At 33.2% G+C, this 19798-nt stretch overlaps 1 protein-coding gene, 1 long non-coding RNA gene and 1 pseudogene across 2 annotated transcripts; 1 reads left to right on the top strand and 2 right to left on the bottom strand.

Moving 5' to 3' along the window:
* The first annotated feature begins 2065 nt into the window (after nt 1-2065).
* LOC141708440 (uncharacterized) lies at nt 2066-4001 on the top strand. The gene is made up of 2 exons (XR_012569480.1): nt 2066-2304; nt 3644-4001. It is a non-coding gene; the product is annotated as an uncharacterized LOC141708440 (long non-coding RNA).
* A 926-nt stretch (nt 4002-4927) lies between these two features.
* Nucleotides 4928-6304, bottom strand: LOC141700511 (ARS-binding protein 1-like). The gene has a single exon (XM_074504258.1). It carries the CDS (start codon nt 6302-6304, stop codon nt 4928-4930), a length of 1377 nt encoding a protein of 458 aa, XP_074360359.1.
* A 713-nt stretch (nt 6305-7017) lies between these two features.
* LOC141708436 (uncharacterized) lies at nt 7018-15780 on the bottom strand (annotated as a pseudogene).
* Between the last annotated feature and the right edge of the window lie 4018 nt (nt 15781-19798).

Genomic DNA, 19798 nt, shown 5'->3' with positions numbered 1-19798 from the left:
CCTCCGCCTCCTCAAGCATATGATGCTCGAGTGTTTCGAAGTTATAGGCCATTTGCTCAATACATGGGATTAGTTCACTCATAGTTTTTTCAAGAGTAGAAACTTTTTCTGTAAGTTGATCAAGGTTAAGACGGGACTTACTTGAACCTCGAGACTTTTTATCCTTATCATTGCATGGAATAGCATCCCTTCCTCGGTCATTGAAGTTGCTAGCATCAGTGACTTCCTCCGCCCTATTTTCCATGATGTCTTCCTTCAAAGTTAAGCCCTTCGTAACCTTAGCTCGGATACCACGTTGTCACAGACTAAAAACTCCCTTAGTTCAATCGCGCCGACACTTAACTTTTGTCTCCCCTTGAGAACTAATAAGTAAGCCTTTCTTAACCAACTAAGTGAACACACACAAGAACATTTAGAGTATTTGAAGAAAAAGAGGAACATTTATTACTATGAGCACAAGTGTTTACAAGTGAGATCTTTCTACAACTTCTTGGATGATCCTCCAAATGGGGGGACCTCCTCTATTTATACTACTCTAAGGAGGATTCTAAAACCTTTTACAATGTTCCTCCACTGAGGAAGATTCTAGGATTTTCCATCCAAAATATCTATCTAAGATATTTTCTAAGTATCTTCCACATGATTCTAGAGCCTTCCCATATTTACAAGAGTTTACTATAATATTCTAGATTACTCTATAAACTTCCGCGATAAAAAATGGCAGGGACGGATCTAAATTAAGTGATACGTGACATGCTACTGTTATTTCCATACTAGCATATAACCCGTGTAATGAACAGAATTATAACATTTGTAATTTTATTATTTTAATATTTTAAAAAAATAAAATAAGAAAATAATAATTATATATTATTAAGATTAATGAAATTAAAATATATGCGTACTATTTTGTATGTATTTTATTATTAAAGGATTTAAAATTTATATAGTTATTTTTTTAAAAAGTCCTCTCAGTACAGCTTATAGGTCGCTTCGCGGACTGATTATAATATTTGTGATTTTATTATTTTAATATTTTATAAAAGTTAATTATAAAAAATAATAGTGACATATTATTGAGATTAATGAAGTAAATTTTAATCGGACCATCAATATTTGCGTATTATTTTGTATGGGTTATATTATTGAAAAATTTAAGTTTTAGATATATAGTTAAAATCTTAATAAGTTTTAGTTGAATAAATGGTTTGATTAGTTTCAAATTATGCATTTACTGATCGCACTATCTTTCTTGATTTACTGGAAGAAAGTGGAGAAATTAACCCGTATGATGCCCAGACTAATTATAACATTAGCAATTTTATTATTATATATAAATAAATTATAAAAAATAATAATTATATATTATTAAGATTAATGAAGTTAAAATATTTATGTATTATTTTGTATGTATCATATTAGTGAACAATTCAAAATTTTGATAATTAAAATTTTAAAATATCGTCCTACAATCTATAGGTCACTTCGCTGCGTGGGTGTAGAAATTATATGAAAATGGGAGTTTTGAATATGAGTGGTGTATGTGGATGACTTGGTATTTTTTTTAATATTGTATTAAATTTTTCTCGATTTATTAATTATTTTGTTATATTATAATTTGAATTACCAAAATTAATTTTGAAAGTATTTGGTCCCCTATAAAAGAGGTGATAAAGTGCAATTAGAAATTAAGTTTGAATAATAATTTATAGAGTTTATAGTTATATTGGATACATGATTTAATTTTTTAATAAAATTATATTTGCTTAAATTTTATTTTGAAAGGTGTTAGACATACCAACCGATCGAACGAAACCATTTTGGCTTATAATAATATTGTATAGATAGTATACATATACTATCACTGTCAGCTGCCTGCCTTTGTTTCAAATCATCCCCGGGGTTATATAATTTAGAGCAAGTCCAACAGGTGCCTTAAATCATGTCTTAAATCAAAATTTAGGGCAACTAATAAAAAAAAGAGTTCCAACAGTGTCCTAAGAATACCTTAAATTGCTAGGACATCTTTCACCTACCCTATTTTTAAGGCTCTGCTAGTGCTGCCTCATTTTAGTTTTAATAATAAAATATTAAGATTCCCTCCCTTTCCATACTTCTTTTCCCTCTATTTTTTCATTCCCTCTTTTTTTTAGCAATGAAATAGGAAGCGTCATCTGGACTTTCTTTCTTGCCACAATCCCAGTTTGCAGTTCTACGGGCAATCGTAATCAAATAATGGAATTTCCAAATATCTCATCTTCCCACAACTCATCACTGTCAGCTGCTCAGATACATCAATCTCAGGTTTATTCTTAACTTTAATTTTATTTATCGCAGAGGACTTGCTCTAATAAATTTCAATTTTCTTCTGTTTTTTGATTTGTTAACATGGTGTTATCTCCTATGAGTTTTTCTATGTTCCCATGATTATTTTTGAGTTATCGATCCATCCTTAATTCTGTCTCGCGAAGAATCAAACTATATCATTGTTTGCTAGATCAAACATTTTTAGTTAGTTTTCAAGCTCTTAACTTTGTTGTGTTTTTTATTTACTTGTGACTATAACTAGCTAGACTTAATTGTATCTTGTTTTGTTTGAGTAGTTTGTTTGTAAAGGGATCTAATGGTTCTTGTTCATGTACTTGGACGATTGAGAAACAAAATTTTCATTATATTTTTTTTATTGTATTAAAAGTGCATATTTAAGTTTATTACGTTGTTCTTAAGATTTTCTCCATCTTCTTCGGATCAACAATTTGTTTGTGTATGTTAAGTTGGAACTGCTTGTGTAGAATTATACTTGTAGTTTGTTATACCATCGAGCTTTTATCGGCTCGTCTCTTTTAATATACAAATCAAAGTGAATTAATTGAACCTGATCATATGATTATTATAACATAGTTACTAGTCTGCTACTTAGAGTACGTGAAGGTGAATACTTTGTTTGTTTACTTTAAATCATCCTAATTGAAGTAGTATTGTTGTATTAGTTGGCTCATAGGTCAGCATGCTCTCAAACACATAAGCATTTAGTTTGTGTAAATTATATATACTTGATATAATTCTACTTACTGCCATCATAAAATTTATGTTCTAATACTTTTCTTAAAGTTTAAAGCAACTTACATAATTGATATGTGACATTCTTCTGTTGTAACAATTACTTTTTAGGTAAATTTTGAGATAAATTCTAGTGAGAAAGTATGTTCTTTCACGGATATACTTAATTCAGACTTTTCTTCTTATGAGGAGTTTGCAATGGCAACTCAAAATTCAGAAAATAAGTTGGATCGATCCAATATATTGATATCATTTAGTGATCCCGGTAATCCGAAATAAGCATGCCACAACCACAAATCATATGAAGCAATAGCTTCAAGAATAATAGTTGGCTCATGATAACGGCCCGAAAAAATTCCATGCCATGCCGTTGGGCAATTCTTCCACTTCCAATGCATACAATCTATGCTTCCAAGCATTCCGAGAAATCCTCGTTGTTCAGCCACATCCATTAACCTTTGAATGTCACCGTTATTTGGCTTTCTTAAATATTGGTCGCCGTATATTTGAACAATCACTATCACAAATTTTCTAACACTTTCGATGGCTGTACTTTTGTCAATTCGAATATAATCATCAACAGCATCTGCAGATATTCCGGACGCAATAATTCTCATGGCAGCTGTTAATTTTTGAAGTGATGATAATCCTGGGACTCCATCGGCATTATATCTTTGCACAAAGTATTGATCATGAGATTCAATGGCGGCTTGAATTCGCAAGAATAAACTTCTTCGCATACGAAATCTCCTACGAAAAATATAATCTGGATATGTAGGATTTTCAGAAAAATAATCTTGAAAGATACGTTGATGACCTAGTGATCTATTGCGATTGATGGTACGATGATTGAGAACTGATCCAACATAACGAATTGGACTATGCATCTGCTTATTTGATTGTACATAGATAGATACAGCAGTCTCCATCTCCTCATACTCCTCTTCTTCTTCTTCTTCTTGAATCAAATATTTTATTACATCCTGGGGATCTATTCGATTACACATTTTGATTTGATACAAAGGGATTTGATTTAGTATGAATGGATCTGATTTGATAACAAGTAAAAATAGATATAAATATTTAACCGTTACTAAAGTATCCGTTGATATGTATTGCAGTGATTGTAGGTAGCTGAAATTCAAACATACTGGCAATTTAATAAATTATTATTTTAATAATAGGACTTGTGAATAAGGATTGTTGTTGGAGTGAATGTACAAAATTGATGTCCTAAATTACTAGGACACTATATTTTATATTATTTTTAAGGCAAATGTTAGGACACTCTTGGACTTGCTCTTAGATGCATTGTTTCAAATCCTCCCCCGAGGTTATATAATTTAGATGCATCCATAGCAGAGGCCTTGAAAAAAGTGCCAAAATTCTTGCTGGCAGTTTGACCAATAAGTGGACTTTAATTTATACCACGTCATATATTATGTTAACTTGAATATGAAATCTGATATCATATTAAATAACTGACTTTTCCATAATTTTAGTTAACTATATACAGTAAAACCTCTGTAAATTAATACTCGATTAATTAATAATCTCTCTAAATTAATAATTTTGTCCGGTCCCGACTTGGGCCAGTTCAAAAAATGATCAATTTCGATAAGATAATAAGATAATAATTTTTTTGAAAACCCTGTATAAAAATATGGTCCCAATAAAACTATAAATTAATAATTCCCTTATATTCATAAAAATATAGCTATTACATCTTTGTAAAATATGATTCAATTGTAGTTTGCTTTTTCATATAATTTAAATCAACATGAAGCTCATCCCTAATCTTCCTTATTGCATCCAAAATCTCGGGTGTGGTGCTTTCATGTTGCATCAAAAAGTTATTAAGCATTTTTTATGCCTTGAGTGCTTCTTTACGTGTAACCGGCTCCAACGGTGTTGTATCGTCTTCAAGATCATCTTCAACACTATTTTCAAGGATGGTGTTTGCAATCTCTTCTATACTCTGGACCTCGGAACATGATTCATTTTCACCCGGATAATCTAAGAAGTTATTAACATCCATTTTATTACGATAACCTAGATCCTTAATCATCACCTCAAGTTCATGAATGTATTCTTCCGGAGTTGTATGTTCATTTAAATTGCTCGAAACTTCATCTATGGAACGAATTTTGCAATGTTGAAAGCACCTTGCTATTGACTCTTGTTTTACATTTGTCGTCCACGTCGCGACTGCATAATTGATAGCATCCAAAACATTAATCTTTCCTGGATCAGATTGTCCCAACTCATAACCTTCTAATAACCCACGATAAAATCTCCTGCGATAGTGCATCTTGAAAGCTCTTATAATTCCTGCATCACAAGGTTGGATTTTTGATGTCATGTTAGGTGGCAGGAAGTACAACTCAACATTTTGTAGTCCTTCAATATTTTTTGGATGTGGTGGACAGTTATCTACCACAAACAAAATTCTTCTGCCTTGCATTTGGCTATCAAACCAACGAATGTATTCATCAAAAAGTACACTAGTCATCCAAGCTCTTTTGTTTGCACGATAATGACAATTCAAGCTGCCCATGTTAACATTCTTGAAGCACCGTGGCTTTGCATACTTTCCAATAATCCATAAAGGAATTTTTTCAGAGCCATCTTCATTGCAACATATAACAACCGTGAGCCTTTCTTTGTCTTGTTTTCTTCCTTCAAGTTGTTTCGTAGCAAGAGAGTGATCAGCTTGTAACCTGTAAAACAAACCAGTTTCGTCCATGTTAAAAACATCTTTCATAGGGAATTGGTTTATTTTTTCCCTTATGGACTCCAGTTTCTTCTCCATGTCCTGTACATCAACGGAACCACTTTCTCCAAAGCGACGAAATGACTTAATACCATGTCTTAACTTGAATTTCTCAAGCCAACCTTGAGAAAAAGTGTGCTCCTGATCTTGTTGAGGGTATAAAATTTTCATGATCTCTTTTGCCTTCTCTAAAATTAGCTCTCCTGTCATATTAACACGATCTTGGTACTGGAGAAACCATTCATAGAGAACCTTCTCCATATATGGATATTTTGCTGGTTTATGTCGCTTAGTATCTTTTCTTTTCTCTAAGTAATTAGCTGCAAGATAGTCTGCTGACCTTTTCAGTGTATTTGATATTGTACCTTGACTAACTTTTAGATGAAACTTATTCTCGAGCCACAACTGGAGATCTTTTTGAGTGCATGATGAATTTTCTCTTTTATACACATAATGCTTTTCTTGCTTCATCCGTCATTGTTGATTTTGTGACACCTTTTAGATGAGAAGCCATTGTTTTGTTTGTATAATTTTTTCCCCAATCTAGTATATACAGTATATATAATATATTTTATGACTACACATACATTGAATACTTTCTATGTAAAATACAATGAATTAAATTAATTCATGTACTTTGAATTTTCCTAATATACAATGAATATTTTCTATGTAAAATACAATGAATTCAACTTATACACTACATGGACTTTGAATCTAATATATTGTACTTTCTAAATTCATATACATTGAATTAATTGAATTAAGTATAAAATATAAATTGTACAATTCATTTTATTTAAATTTATGTGAATAAAAATTTAATCAAAAGTTAATTTTGTTTGCTACCGAAAATTCTCTATAAATTAATAATTATTAATTTATCGATTAATTAATACCTCTCTAAATTAATAGAATTCTCCGGTCCCAACTATATTAATTTATAGAGGTTTTACTGTAATAGTCTACTGTATTCAACAAGATTTACAAAAGCCAAGTTATGCCAAAAGCCAAGTTATGCCATGTCCCTGTGGTCGACTATAATTAAGTAGCCATTTACGCAGCTTTATTTTTATATAAGCCCGCATTCCATGAGAGAAAAATCGAAAATTTTGACTGATCTAGCTGCAGATTTCAGCTTGGTAACCCTGAAATATATATATATATATTCATGTACTTTTTAATATTCTTAAATTACAAGTCCGCCTTATTTTCAAGTGTTGAAATTCTTGTGAAAATTGAAATGATGGCAAGCGGGGCAGCTGCCCTCCTCAGTTGTTACGTATGAAAACAGCACAGTAGGTAGCTGTAGAATAGACACATTTATTTTCTCAGTCTGATTTCACATAGTAAAATTGACAATGTTCATAGAGGTTTGTCTGATATCCATCTCTCGAACATTGCATAACATTCTGGAGGCCGGTATTCTGGAGCTGTATGGCCAGCCCCCTGAAAACGAGAGAGAAGAAGCATGTGTAGATTATATGAAACAAATTATTTGTTGAGCAACCAGCTCATCTAAAACCTTAAGGTGGTAGAGAAAGACCCTTTCCGGGATCTTATATTATTCTAACATTTTCCCTCACTCGAAAACCCATTTATGTGTTGAAAAGTGGATCACGGGCCGTAGTCTGAGCTTTGGAAAGGGTCATTCTCTAACACTATTAACTAAGAAATATATGATGTAGTTGATCAAATAGACAAAAGTTAATAATATTCTTGCCTTCACAGTAGCAAATGTCATTTTGTTAGAGTAAGCCCTGGTGTAACTGCAAAGCCACAGACAGATAACCGAAATTAATCTTTCTTGATTTCATGTCTACTCAGTACTCATAGATAGTATTAGTATAAATTGGCAATGAGCAACGTGAATCTACTCAGCATACTCACCCGGAAATTTGATCTTTGACAATCCATGGTCGCCAGTCATCGATTATAGAGTAGTTTAGATCTCGTATCCATGCTTGAGTAGATTGAAATGGTATGACAAAATCATGGTCCCCACTGTGGATCACCAGGAAAAGAATTTAACTATGTGCAAGGTCTGGTTTGTCTGCGTTCTACTGTGCTTGCTTGTGCATTATGCTAAATCAGTTGCTTCTAGTAAAGTGATTCACTGAAGAGTCCTTTTTATCAAGATAAATTTAATATCTGAAATATGTGTTTACTTGAAGAATCTTAGTTGCAAGTCTGTGCATCTTAGTCACAAGTCAAAACTAGTCGATTTATTGATTTCATAATAGGTTCTCCACACAACCTCACCCAAGCTATTACTGCTGCTAAAATGTATGAACCGACCTGTATATGAGAGATTTATAACCCTTTGTGCTGAGGTTTGCATGATATGGTCTCACATCCCAAATTAGAGTATCAAAATCCAAACTATCACTGTTGCATGTCACCCATGTCCCTATGGTACCTTTCTGATGTGCAGGGCGTTTTGAACTTTCTCATCATTAATCCAGGGCCCAAAAAGCCAGCGTGCATCAACCTGCAATTTAAACATTTATGCCAAATTTTGCTGTGTGCTGAATGGAGAAAAAACTGTAAAGATGGTCTATGATGGTCAAAATGTATACTACAACATATGTAGATATAGTGTTTTTGTTTCATTTATTGGTTGTATATCACAATGGCAATAGTCTTGATCTTAAAGCAGTTAATGACTACTTGCCGAAGAACAAAAACAGCAACCTAAGTATTAGGTCTTAGTTTTAGACATAGAACTGCAGTTTCACATATCTGCAAGAAATAGTTATGGAAGAAGAGCAAAAGGAATGAAGTTACAATTGAGAGGACAATGCAAGTCAAGGAGAAGGTTATACACGACAATCAGATACCGAGAGTGCAGAAAGCGACGTCTCTTCAAATCTATGTATGAAAGCTCTTTTTTCATCAGACAATGATCTGCGCAGCTGAGGTGCATCTTCAGGACAATTCTTATCCAGAATATTGTACTTATTAAGTCCATTGGTACACTGCGAAGAACATGTAATGAATTTAAACCAAGTTATAAACATCAAGTATGGCAATATTTCCCCCGACATAAGATGAGTAGAAAACCTTCTCAAAAGCCTCTAAACAGCTTGAACATTCTGCACTGTCAGAAATTGATTTCAGATAATCAAATCCGCAACTACTCCTCAATGACTGATGTTAGTAATCAGCAAAGTTATTAGTAAGCTATTGACACATATGTTTATCAAATAATCTGGTCTTCTGGAGAAAATTTTCTTTATGCTAACCTCATAAAGTTCATCTGAGATAAGTCCCATTCCATGGGAAAAAGGTATTTGAAAGTTTGATTCAGTAGAAAATGCTATAGGATTTCCAGCTAGGTAACCCTGAAATTGCATGTCAGACGCAAACATTAGGAACTTCGTCGATGGTTTCCCACTACAAGTTCCAGGCTAATATTAACGTACCTTAAGATTAATTGACGGTTCAACGCCTGCTTCATTTCCTAAATCAAAATGGCAATTTCATAATAGTTTTCAAAAACTTCTTGAATTTTTACATATTTGTTTTTACCCAGGTTTATGCAGGCTTACCATTTGAGATCATCTGAGTGACTATTGGAACAAATATACCGGCATAAGAGTCTCCAGCAACATAGAAGGGATTTGAACGGAATTCAGGATGACTAACTATCCACTGTGTAATAATTCTTTTAGAAACCACATTTTGGAAATGACTTGCACATTTCATTTTTAACAAGAGCAGGATTAAGATTTTCCTGAATAAATTCCTCACCTTCCTTAAAAACTGGACGGCTTGAGCACATGCTTGGCTATCGTTAGAGCCAGAAGCAATGGATGTTCTGCCATAAGAGAAACCAGTACCGACTGACAAGTCCAAAAATATTATACTAGCTATCTACAAACAATGTAATATTTAAAAGTTTAGTTCATAAGACTGTTTCCACAATTCCAATTTGAGCCCGTGATCTAGTGGAATAACAAGTAAACACTCGACTATCACACCAACCAAGTGAGAATATATTTAGTGCATAAACAACACACCTTCGTCCATGTGTTGGGATTTAAGATCACGGTAGGCAAACTCCCATTGTATATCACCAGCTCAAAATAAATTGGACCTGCACTTAACCATGATCAGCAGCATAGCCAAAGATATTAAGCCCTAAGCTGATATAATCTACACATTTTTAATATTTCAGCAGCTTCGACGCAGAAGGCATTCAGTTGGTTTGAATGGATATTATTGATAATATCAATAAGAATGGACATGTACCTATTTCATTAGCAAGAGCAGAGAAGGAAGAACAACCAGGGCCTCCTGTCATCCATAGAAGAACAGGAACCTGTTTTGGATTTCTCTCGGACTTGACAAAATAATAAAACAACTGCACATCCTCTGATTCATCCACCCCAACATACCTGACAAGACAAACACCATAATTATCCTAAGAATATCACAGCATCAAACATATAGTCATCAGCTTGCAATGCATTTAAACACACACAGCGCGGTAGCTGACCCTGTTTGAAGTTGAAAAGGAAGGGGTCCTTCGAATCCAGGGAGGAACTTGATCACTTCTGAATGAGAGTCTGCAACTACCTGGTGGAAGATATATGACAGCATTCCCACAACAAGAACCAAGGAATAGAATAGAAAGATAGTAGTACTGGCCATTTGTAAAGTTCTCTTAATTTTTTCAATGTTTTATACATTGTAACAAATGATGCAAATGCTGATTAAATACTTTGAACATGTCCGAGAGACTATTTATTTTGTCTCTTAACTTGAAATTTGAGATGGGAAAAATAAAATTTTTACTTTGAAAATTTCGAAAATGCTTATTGATGCCTAAAAGAAAGCGTTTTTCGATCCTAGCAAATATAATTTTAAAAATACTATTTCGAAAACGGTATTTTATCACACTCTCTAAAAATAAGTATTATTATGTTATCACCTAACGTATGTTGAAATTAGAAGTTCCTTTTTTACTTATCTTCCTAGCATGCTGTTTACCTTTATTCACGTGATTTGCAGGCTATTGCGTGAGCCGTGGATTTACCCAGTGCGCACTCGAAGGGTAGCTGCTGCGGGTTCCTTACGATAAAAAAAAATCTTTTTGACTTATTTTTTTAGCTTATATTACTCCTTCCATTGATATTATTATTATTTGAAATATCGAATCGATTTATTTTAAAAACTTATTTCAATTAAGACTATGCAAAATCTTGATGTCTTGAATGGTGGATGGAAGTGAGTTCTCATCAGTTGTGAGCAAATTCTGAAATTTTCCTGTGAAATCTCATTGGTTGTCACATTTGGATGGCATTGTGCAAGAGCAGCCAAAGCTTTTTTAGATATAAGAATGCAGACACGCAGCTTCACATATCTGGAAATTATAATTAGAAACAAGAGTAAATGAGATGAAGTAATGTTTCTCCAAATATGATCTGCATTAATTCCATAGGACAATTTTTGTATAAATATTTCTACTGATCTAGTCCAAGTAATTAACATCAAGTCATACTCAACACCTCTTGGGATAGTGGTATTTCTCTCTCTCCTTTTACTGGATGTCGAGGTTTTGAATCTTGTCAAAAACAAGGTGGACGTGTGAGTGTGTGTAATTAGAAATAAGCATCAAGTCATCAACCATCTAAGCCATGTGATCGAATATTCTACACTGTCGAATTTGATTTTTGATAATAGAACTCACAACATCTCCTTAATGAATCTTATATAAGCGCGATAAAGTAATTATTGCTATTGACATTTACATTCATCCAAGAATCTGGAGTCATAATGGATGGAAGACATTTTGCAAGATCAAGTTTTATTGGAACAAACTTGTATGAGCATATATTTATTGTCAGCACTAGGTATGCTGAATAGTAGACGTTGATTATATTCTCAATTGTAGACAGTGTTCATAGAGGTTTTTCCGAAATCCATCTTTCAAACATAACATAACATTCTGCAGGCCGGTATTCTGGAGCTGTATGACCTCCTCCCTGAATAACATAATAGGTCTGCAATAACGATAATAGATTCTCGACTGGGAAAAATATTTAGTAAATAGACAAAAGTTGATAGATTTCTTACTTTCACAGTAGCAAATGTCATTTTGTTTGAGTAAGACCTTGTGTAACTGTAGAGCCACAAAAAAAGATAACAGAAATTAGTATTTCTTGATTTTAGGTCGAGTCAGTGCTCAGAGAGTATAAACAAGCAACAAGTAGTGTTAATTACCCAGCAAATTGGCCTTCCACAATCCACGGTCGCCAGTCATCAACAATGGAGTAGTTAAGCTCTCTTATCCAAGTTTGAGTGGATTGAAATGGTACATAAAAATCATGATCACCGCTGTTGATCAGTAAAAAACATCAAGCAGATGTTAGAGAAAGGGTTTGAGTTTGTGCGGGCATTATTGTTTAATCAGTTCTTCTGACTGAAGTTCTTGAAGTTTAACTTCCAATAGCTTTTTGGTTTTAATTTTTGTAATATATCAACACGTATAAGTGATTTTTGTTCTGCATACTTGAAGACATTCAGTCAAGTCTGCGCAAAACCTCTGATTAACATTGAGTACATATCGTACCAGTTAAATCTCAAGAACTCTTCCACTCTGCACAAACGTTACAATTATTCTAAAAACTAGACTTTAAAATCAGGATTATTCCAGGTCTGCAGGAGAAATACTTATATATCTCTACAAATATCACAGATTCAGTACAAATTTTCACAATACATAGCATATGAACTGACCTGTATACAAGAGATCTATAACCCTTTGTACTGAGATTCGCATGATATGGTCTGACATCCCGAATCAGAGTTTCAAAAGCCACAATGTTCTGCTTGCATCTTATCCATGTCCCTGTGGTACCCTGTATGGAAGTTTCTGTTAACGCTAAACTTCTATCCTTTAAGTTAAAAAACGCGTGAGTGGAATACCTTTCTGATATGCAACGCTTTCTGAACACTCTCATCGTTAAACCAGTAAACAGAAAGCCATCGTCCTTCATCCTGCATTTTCCTTCATCAATACTTTCCGTTGCAAATTAAAGTCTTACCTTTTGATCAACTCTTTCAGCTTCTTTTTTTAATCAGTTATCCCGCCTTAATGAGTTGTTTAAATTAGAAACCATAAAAGGATACTGTCACACTACCTGTACTTGAAATAACTTTTAAAATGAATATTTGGATCACAATCCTCATGTCTTCATTATGTGCTAAATGGTAAATGGAAATAAGTGTAGTTTTCATCAATTCTAAGTAGGATTTGAGATTTAAAAAAAAATATGATTTAAAATCTAATGTTATATAACTTTAGAATGATTAATTTCAACTATTTAAAAAGTTCCGGATTTGGGGCCATGGCCATGGCTTGCCACCCCTCATTCCGATACATTAAATTTTGTTTTTAGTGAGAGTGTGCAATTCAAGGAGGAAGCCATACACGACACTTAAGCACTGAAAGTGAAGTCTCTCCAAGTCCAACTACAACAGCCCTCTTTCCATCAGACAGTGATCTACGCAGTTCAGGAGAAAAATCTTCGCCACAGTGATACTCCAAAATATGTTGGTGATCAAGACCATCTGTGAGCTACAAACATATTGAATTTATACCAAGTTATAAACCTAAACCTTCAAAAATTTAGCAAACTTTTGCGTTAGCAGCTAACCTTCTTGAACGTCTCTAAACTGAGCGAACATTCTACACTGTCAGGATCAGGTTTCTGAACATCCAACCCACAACTTCTCCTCAATGACTGATAAAGTAATCAGTAAAGTTTTGGTTAAGTTATTGACATTTATTATTCATCAACCCAAGAATCTGAAGCTATCATGAATACAAGACCTCATAAAGTTCATCAGATATACTTCCCATTCCATGAGAAAAAGAAATGGAAACATTTTCCTCGGCAGGGTATGTTTTAGGATTTCCAAGTAAGTAACCCTGAAATTGCATGTCAGAAGCACACGTTAGGACTTGAAACAGATTTTTTTTTTAATATTGACATTGACAAACCTTAAGATTGATAGGTGGTTCAAGGCCTGCTTCATTTTCTGCATTAAGATAACAATTAGATATTTTTATAACAAAATATTCATAAAAATTCTTGTGTGTGTTCTTTGATTTCTGAGAGTCCATTCAGACTTACCGTTTGAGATCATTTGTGTGATAATTGGAACAAGTATCCCGGCATAAGAGTCTCCAGCAACATAGAATGGATTTGAAAGAAATTCACTATGACCATCTAACCACTGTGAAATATTTTGATTAGAAGTAAAACTTAACATTGATTTGACATATGAACTTATAAAGTTTATGAGATATTGCATATTTATAACAAGAAAAGAATCAAGCTTTTCCTGAACAGGCTCCTTACCTTTCTTAAGAATTGGACAGCTTGAGCGCATGCTTGGCTGTCAGTAGAGCTAGAAGCAGTGGATGTTCTTCCGTAAGAAAATCCAGTACCAACTGGCAAGTCCAAGAATATAATACTCGCTATCTGAAAAACGTGCATTGTCGTTCTCATCAGTAAAATTGCATAAACATAGAACTAGCCATAGGAGTTCAGTGTTCTGCAAATTATTTGAAAATTCAGCCACAAAATCATCAAATGCAAACTTTTAAAAAAAAGACTGCTTGACCTTCTGGGGACCTACAAGTTCCATGAGTAGTCCTCAGTTGACTGGAAATAATTAAAATTCAAAACCACTGTATTTTTAATGTTTTCTTGAAGTTTCAGACAAGCATTTTCTGTCCAATATAGTCAGGATCCAGATAAAGATAAAGAAAGCAAGAACATGCGGCGGCACAAGACTGCCAGATTTTGAACAAGAAAAAGGAACTTAAACCAATGCACAAGATTGCAGGAATTGAACTCATTCCCTATCACATTAGAATTATAAAGTGACTTAGTTTTAGAGTATTCTTGCAAGTAAAATTACTAAAAAAATTATTAGAAATCTAATAAGCAAAACCTTAATTTGATGGTATACAAGTGAGGATATATTTGACACACCTTTGTCCATGAGTTGTGATTTAAGACCACGGTGGGCAAAGTGCCATTGTATTTCACTTGCTCAAAATATAATGGACCTGCAAAATCAATTGTTACTCTCAATTCCAAGGAGGATGTTATTATAAAAAGAAAACTTCAGAGGAAGTTACAATCTTAAAAATCGGCTTTTAATGAGCGAGCTTATTGACGCATGCAACAACCAGCAAGCAAGATATAAGTATTTGTTCTACACATTAAAAGTAGATCTCTAGACATTCTTAATTTTTGCAGCAAAACTCAACCTTAATAGGTACTTGCAGGAGCTCGAAGTTATATGAAAATGCATGTGTACCTAATTCCATAACAAGTGCAGATGCGGAAGAACAGCCAGGGCCTCCGGTCATCCAAAGAATAAGAGGATCCTCTTTTGGATTTCTTTCGGACTCGACAAAATAATAGAACAACTGCACATCTTCTAATTCATCTACCCCTACATACCTATCAGACAAACATCATCTTTGTTTTAAAAAAAAGTAATGTACATTAGAATGCAACACTCAAAATGATAAAGAACCAGTCGCTCTAAAACCTCAAGGTGTTAGAGGAAGACCCTTTCCGGGATCTTATATTATTCTAACACAAAACACTCTACACACAGAGACAGTAGTTGCAGACCCGGTTTGAAGATGAAAAGGAAGAGGTCCTTGAAAACCAGGGAGGAACTTGATAACAGGTGAATGAGTGTCAGCAGCAACTACCTGATCCTGGGAGCATATAAATTGTAGGATTTCAATAAAAATAAGTAAAAAATGTGATATATAGACATTACAGGTCATTTGTAAGGATTTTAGATTGCTTATTTAGTCTTGTTTTGGATGCTGTTGCTGTTTCTCTTTATATCTGCCTCTGTTGCTACTTATTCAGAGCTTATAATTGAAGCTAAGGTTGTACTAATCAAAAAGGATTTTATGGCTGTAGATGTTTGCCCTGGTGTCACATGTCAATGATTAGCCGAGACGGAAAATTTGGTGGGCTCCTGCCTATGCTAGGGAAAAGTTGTACGTCCTCTTCAATTAGCATTAGACTCGATAATTTGTACACCTCTAAAACCTTAGGTGTTAGAAGAAGACCCCAAATAAGTCTTTATTGTCCACAATAAATTGTGAGAATGTTGGGGTGGCTGAGAATCGAACCTTAGTTCTCCCGTCAACCTAAACTCTGATACCATGTTTAGTAATCAGCTCATCTAAAACTTTAAGATAATAGAGTAAGGCCACAATAGGATCGTATATTTAACAGAAATGGCATGAAAAATGAGTATTTGAGCACGAGCGTATATAACCGAGATTTCATTGTCGGTTTGGTTTTTACTTTCTGTACTTTTCCGGTACCCATTACAATAGAACCTCGATAAATGAATGTTCGATAAATGAATAATCTCGTCTAATGAATAAATTTCTTCGGTCCCAACTTGGTCCAATGGGCTTAACGAATAATTTCGCTTAATGCATTAACGAATAAATACAAATGAAGTCTTTATAGGCCCTATGTAAATATAAATGAATAATCATTATATTTCAAATAATATATTTTTATTTATATAATATATCATGAATACATTTCATTCAATGACTAATTTTCAAACACATTAATAAGTCATATTTTTTCGAAAAATGCCTCCAAAGTTGATTGTTTCTTTCCTCCTCAAAATGCATCTGATCCTTGATTTTGCTCGTTGGAAGCCATTATAGGAGATTGAACACCAAAATAGTAATATGATTGTGTTAGAGCAACTCCAACCGGAGTTGTCTGTTAGGTATATTAGCCTACGCGGCAATTAAAATAACTAATATATATATAAAAAAAGGCACTCCAACGCTCTTGTATAGATAGCTAAAATTATAGCTAATAGTTTATGGTCTTCTATATCTACATATCCCCTGTCCATTAGCGAAACCCTCTCCACCTCATCTCCCGCTTCTTTCTCTCCTATTCTCCTTTCCTGTATTCTCTTTCTCTCCTGTATTTTGGCCGGCTCCTGCAAGGTATGATTCCATCACTTTCATTTTCATAACTTCCTCAAATTAGGTTTGCAGATTTGGGAAATTTTTTTTGACATTTTTTTATTATTGGTATCTTCTTTTCTAATTGTAGAAAATGGAAAGATCATTCATATCTTTACTGAATGAAGAAGGTTCATTTTCACAATTTGAAGAAGTGATATTTTCTCAAGAAATACCTGAATCTCAACCCCAAGCAGAGGTTCCGAAACAGAAAAAAGGCAAGAGGTCAAAAAAAATTTTAATTGAAGAAGATATGTTGTTGATTTCGGGTTGGTTAAATATTAGTATGGATCCAGTGCAAGGTAGTAATCAGACACATACGAGTTATTGGAATAGAATTTGGAAATATTTTAAAGAAAATAAAGGTGGAATTACAAGTGAAAGAACTGCTAATTCGCTGTGCAATAGATGGTGTACAATCAACGAAAAAGTTGCCAAATTTATCGGATTTTACAACCAAATTTGTGGAAGAAATCAAAGTGGGTCAAATGAACAAGATAAGGTACTAAATATTTTTTTTCACTTATGTTTTATTCTAAAATGCAGCCATGACTTATAACTTGCGATGGGTTGTTGATGATTATGCACAATTAGGCATTTGTTTAATTAGTTACTGATGAATGCTGGGCTATTTTTTAACGATTGCTTTAACAAATCTTCTTAGACTCTCTATTGCTGTACTTTCTCCAATTCGAACATAATCATCAACAGCATCAGCTGCCGTTCCGTATGCAAGCATCCTAAGTGCAGCTGTCACTTTCTGGAGTGATGATAGTCCACGCATTCCCACAGCATCAGTTCGTTGAGTGAAATAATTATCATGAGTTGTAACCGCTTCTTCGATTCGTAAAAACAATGGTCTACGCATTCGAAATCTTCTACGAAATTGTGTATTTGTGTACGTAGGTATATCAGAAAAATAATCACAATATAGTCTAGCATGACCTTCTTCTCTATTCCAATCAATTACACGATGATTCATTGTGGAGCCACCATGATGCGAGCCAGAATTTGCTCTTTGTTGATGACGAAGGTAAGCAACACTCATTCTCATTCTTGCTTCATGCTCTTCTTCTTCCGCTTGCATAATATCAAGAATCATTCGTGTGGTGTTTTCCATTACAAAAAAGTATTTTAGAAGTGTGAATGTATTTGAATTTATGGAAATTTGTGTTTTATTCAGTTCTGAATTTTGCTATTTATAAGAATAAAAATATAGCCGTTAGAATATAGCCGTTGAAATATAGCCGTTGTAATATAGCCGTTGAAATATGACCGTTGGAATATAATCATTTGAATTTCAAAATAATAAAATACTGTTTTTGAAATATAGCTAACCATTATACCTAACACCATTAGAGCACAACACCTTACAGATTCAGCAAATTTAACATAATCATTATTTTATATTATTTTAGCTAACCATTTTAGCTAGCACCCTTGGAGATGCTCTTATAAAGATACAGTAAGAATTTAGAATTATATATAACTTGATATGAGGTATTGAGGAGACATCTTAATTCTAACTAACATGTATGTACACAGTAGTCTCAGTAGTCTCAGTACATGGTACGGTGCACTTTATCTACTCCATGCATGCATATACAACTAATCTAAAATTCTAAAAATATGAATGTAATTAAAGTTTGCATAAAAATTATAACTATCAGGTACATTTGAACTTAATATATACAAAATGATATAATTACAAAAAAAAGTATAAAAATATCATCAAAATAAATTATTATTCATTTATCGATAAATAAATATTATATTCAATAATCGATAAATAAATAATCTCGCCAAATGAATTTTTTTTTTTTGGTCACAAAGGTATTCATTTATCGAGTTTCTATGTACCTATGTACCTGAAATAAAACTTAAAAGTAATAGACAGTGAAAGCCCTGATACATTACCTACATCAAAAATTTAAGGTAAAAATTAAATAATTGCATTAAAAAGCATTCTTATTTTCTTAGCTATTTGTATCGGTGTTCTGAAAAGCGCATTAAGCGGCCGCCTAAGCGGAATCGGACCATTAAGCGCTTCGATTTTATACTAATCGAAGAATTAAGCGTTTTTAAAGATTAAGCGGCCTTATAAACGGAATAAGCGGTAATTAAGCGGATTAAGCGGACATTAAACGGTCAAACCGATTTTAACTTGTCAAATTTTTAATTTTGAATTTTAATTTTTATTTTAATAAAACAATGATCTTGATTAAAAAAATAAAAATATATAAGTTTTTAAGAAAAATTTATATTTATATTCTTGATACTTTATTTACTTTCATTATTTTAGTATTACACATATTATTATTATATATAAAATTTTAAATAAATATTATTTATCCACTTATAGACCTACTTAAAATTCCGTTTAAACGTCCGCTTAACCGCTAAAAGGTTTTCTCATCGATTAGGACCAATTTACGCTTTTCAGAACACTGATTTGTATCAGAATATAATGCACAAGAGTCGCCAGCGACCAACTACGTACTGTGATATACTTCTTATAGAAAATTAGATAACATAATTCAATTGTAACTAAAGTTCATAATAGTTCATCTTTTAACAAGAGAAGCAAATAAGCTTTTCCTGAACAAACAAAGCAAGAAAAACCAGTACCAAGTAACTACCAGAATGTAAATTATAAAGATCAATATTCTCATATATTTTCTTTTGCTTGGCTTAAGTTATAAAATACATAAGCAATCACGATCAATCCAAGTTATTTGCATTAGCGTGCAACATAGCGCACATAAGATAAAAGAGGATTTTTGAAACATTTGAAAGGGAACTTCTTTGTGTAGACTATTTAATCATATGATCAACCCAGGAAAAGATGAACAAAATTAAAAAAAAACAAAGAATAAATCAATAAATCAACGTACACAGATGATCAAAATTCA

Source organism: Apium graveolens, chromosome 2 (assembly GCF_009905375.1).
Source record: "Apium graveolens cultivar Ventura chromosome 2, ASM990537v1, whole genome shotgun sequence".
NCBI lineage: Eukaryota > Viridiplantae > Streptophyta > Magnoliopsida > Apiales > Apiaceae > Apium > Apium graveolens.
This window is presented reverse-complemented; position numbering and strand designations above follow the sequence as displayed.

Coding starts and splice junctions, on each gene's coding strand:
- LOC141700511 (XM_074504258.1), bottom strand. CDS start 6,304: ATGAAGCAAGAAAAGCATTATGTGTATAAAAGAGAAAATTCATCATGC.